The sequence below is a fragment of the Henckelia pumila genome, chromosome 3 (assembly GCF_033568475.1).
Source record: "Henckelia pumila isolate YLH828 chromosome 3, ASM3356847v2, whole genome shotgun sequence".
NCBI classification, from domain to species: domain Eukaryota; kingdom Viridiplantae; phylum Streptophyta; class Magnoliopsida; order Lamiales; family Gesneriaceae; genus Henckelia; species Henckelia pumila.
In genome coordinates this window covers 37,901,725-37,904,855 of record NC_133122.1, presented here as the reverse complement: position 1 = coordinate 37,904,855, position 3,131 = coordinate 37,901,725, and the positions used below count along the sequence as shown (strand labels likewise).

At 36.0% G+C, this 3,131-nt stretch overlaps 1 protein-coding gene across 1 annotated transcript; it reads left to right on the top strand.

Annotated features, from left to right (window-relative positions):
- Positions 1 to 214: 214 nt before the first annotated feature.
- LOC140888498 (uncharacterized) lies at positions 215 to 907 on the top strand. Its single transcript, XM_073296187.1, has one exon. The coding sequence runs from the start codon at positions 215 to 217 to the stop codon at positions 905 to 907; it is 693 nt and encodes a 230-aa protein (XP_073152288.1).
- The last annotated feature ends 2,224 nt before the right edge of the window (positions 908 to 3,131 follow it).

Below are 3,131 nucleotides of genomic sequence, written 5' to 3'. Positions count from 1 at the left end.
AAATATATGAGTTTAATTATTTGGTTGTTAGTTTATTTTATTCACGCTTTTATAATTTTCCGCTGCATGTTATTGGAGATGTTGTCCACATCCTGTGAAAACATCTAAATCTGTGTTTATGTGCAACCGTTTATTCCTTACAAGTGGCATTAGAGACACATTATTGATACACTAAGAACTGATCTTGGTTTATTTATTTTTTAAAGGGAATAATATGGACTCATCTACTACTGCAAACTCATTTTTAAAACCTCTGGTTCTTGATGACATGAATTATGCTTTGTGGAAGACTAGGATACGCTTTACGATCAAAACTATGGATGAATGTGCTTGGCAGAGTATTATTACCGGTTGGACTGTACCTAAGTTCGTGGACAAAGATGGTGACTACATTATAAAATCAAAAACCACATGGACAACCGAAGAGGCACAAATATCAAGCTTTAATGCTAAGGCTATCAATGCTATATTCTCAAGCATGGACATGAGAATGTTTGGGCTTATTGCTGATTGTGTTGCTGCCAAGGATACATGGGATACTCTACAAGAGCATTGTGAAGGATCGAAGAATGTCAAAAGAACAAGGACGAGACTTCTTAACTCAAAATTCGAGAAACTCCTTATGAACAAAGATGAAACTATTTCTGAATATGATCTGCGTCTTCGAGAGTTAGTCACTGAAGCCTTCACTCTTGGAGAACCGATTGCTAATGAAATACTTGTGAATAAGGTTCTTCTTTCACTGCCGAAAAGATTTAATGGGAAGATTTGGGCACTTGAAGAAGCCAAAGACACTTCAAAGATGAAGTTGACAGAACTGATTAGTACTCTTCAAGTGTTTGAGATGAATACTATGGCACAGAAGAAGGACAATGGAAAGTTTATAGCCTTTCAAGCTTCAAACTAATCATACGAGGATTATGTTCAATTTCGGCAAGAGGTTCTTTAATCTGATCTAGAGGATGATACAATCTCACTCATCACTAAAAAGTTTGGTGATTATCTGAAGAAAATGAAAGAGACAAGGAAGACTGATCAGAAACTTAAGACTCCAATATTTTCTAACAAGCCTTTAAGAATTTCTAGACCAGATCAATCACCATGGAAATTTCCTGATCCTTAGAAGCCTCGAATTATGCTGAAAGGAAAGAAAAAGACCACTTCAAAGAATATTGACACTGTACAGTGTCATGCATGTCAAGACTTTGGACATTATGCCAATGAGTGTGCGAATACTCTTCGGAAGGGAATGAACACATCCTTGAGTGATGAAGAGTCTGAAGAAGATGAATAACAAAAAGATGAAGAAAGTCACACAACTCTGTCAGTTTTATTGAAAAGTAAGAAGTTTTTTCAAGTCCATCCATTAGGTGTTGCCGCAGGTGTTTCCACACCTGGCCGCAACATCTCCCAAAGGTCAGTATGTTTAAATTCGCCTACTGCTAATGATAAGTGTAATTCTGATGCAGGTGACGAAACAATGTTTATAGAAGATGTTCGCTTGATGTATGAAGAGTTGTAAGTTGACTGGATTGAAAGGAATAAGTTGAATACTATTCTTTCAAAAGAAAATATTGATTTGTAGGCTATTGTGTCAAGACTTGAAGTTGTGCTAAGTAAGAAGGACCTGAAATTGTGTCAGGTAAAGGAAGAACTCGAGAAATCCAATGCTACGTTGGCCATGTTTAATTCAAGAACAACCAAGCTTGATTATTTGCTCATGATGGGAAGATATGGTAAGACAGGAATAGGCTTTGAAAACAGCAAATTTGAAGTTGGTGAATCTTCAAGAGCTCTTGTGTTTGTCAAAGAAAGTAGCTGTCCAGGAAGCTAAACCGAAAAGGTCACATCAACTAATCCTCCAAAACCAAAGCCACAGTCTCTGTTCAGAAAAAGTATGGAAGGAAACGTAAGTTTATATGTCACTACTGTCATAGACCTGGTCATATTAAACTTAATTGTTTTAAGTTGCAGAAAGATTACAGACAGATGTCTGCATCTAAGGTGTTGCACAACACCTCCCGCAACATCTCCAGGAACAAATCCACTGTGAGAAAGGTTTGGGTACCAAAATCTAAAATTCATTGTTATATGATCTATACTGCTTTGAGAACTAATATTTCAGGTGTTTGGTAATTTGATAGCGATATCTCACGTTATATGACAGGTTCCAAGAGATTTCTCACTGATTACGTTGAACAGAAGAGTGGAAAAGTGACCTATGGAGGAGTTTCTAAGGGAAATATTGTTGGACAAGACACACTGAATGTTGCTGGTTTGCCTAAGCTTCACAATGTGCTCCATGTTGAAGGATTAACTGCAAATATAATAAGCATTATCCAATTTTGTGATGATAATTTGCATGTGAAATTTGATAAGAAATTATGCAAAGTTTTTGATAGTTCTGACATGTGTGTAATGACAGGTACTAGGCCATCTGATAATTGTTATCAACTTGGAGAAGAGATGAATTGTAGGCATACAAAAGTGAATGAATTCAACCTTTGGCATCAAAAGTTGGGACATGCAAACTTCAAGACTTTGAAGAAGTTTAGTAAGCTTGATGTTGTTAGAGGTATGCCTAATTTGAAATATGGAATTCCATTTGTGTGTAAAACATGTCAAAAAGGAAGCAGACCAGGGTGTCACACCAGATGTTGCCAACATCCGAGAAAACACGCTGTTTTGAGCTTATACATATGGACTTAATGGGTCCAATGGATGTTGAAAGCTTTGTAAGTAAGAAATACTCTTTTGTTTGTGTTGATGATTTTTTAAGATACACATGGGTGAATGTTTTGAGAGAAAAATTAGACACATTTGATTCCTTCAAGAAATTGCTCACTAGGATTGTGAATGTGTACAACCTGAAGGTAATCATAATTCACACTGATCATGGTAAGGAGTTCAAAAACTCTTCTTTTGAAAGTTTGTGTGATAAGAAAGGTATTTTTCATGAATTTTATGCTCCTAAAACCCCACAGCAAAATGGAATCGCTGAAAGAAAGAATAGAACTTTGCAAGAGATGACAAAAGTGATGTCAAGTTCAAAGAATATTTCAAAACGTTTTTGGGCAGAAGTTTTAAACACTGCATTTCATATTTCGAATAGAGTATATATAAGGAATGGT

What these genes read in the sequence shown, in the direction of transcription:
- LOC140888498 (XM_073296187.1), top strand. Translation starts at nt 215, where the DNA reads ATGGACTCATCTACTACTGCAAACTCATTTTTAAAACCTCTGGTTCTT.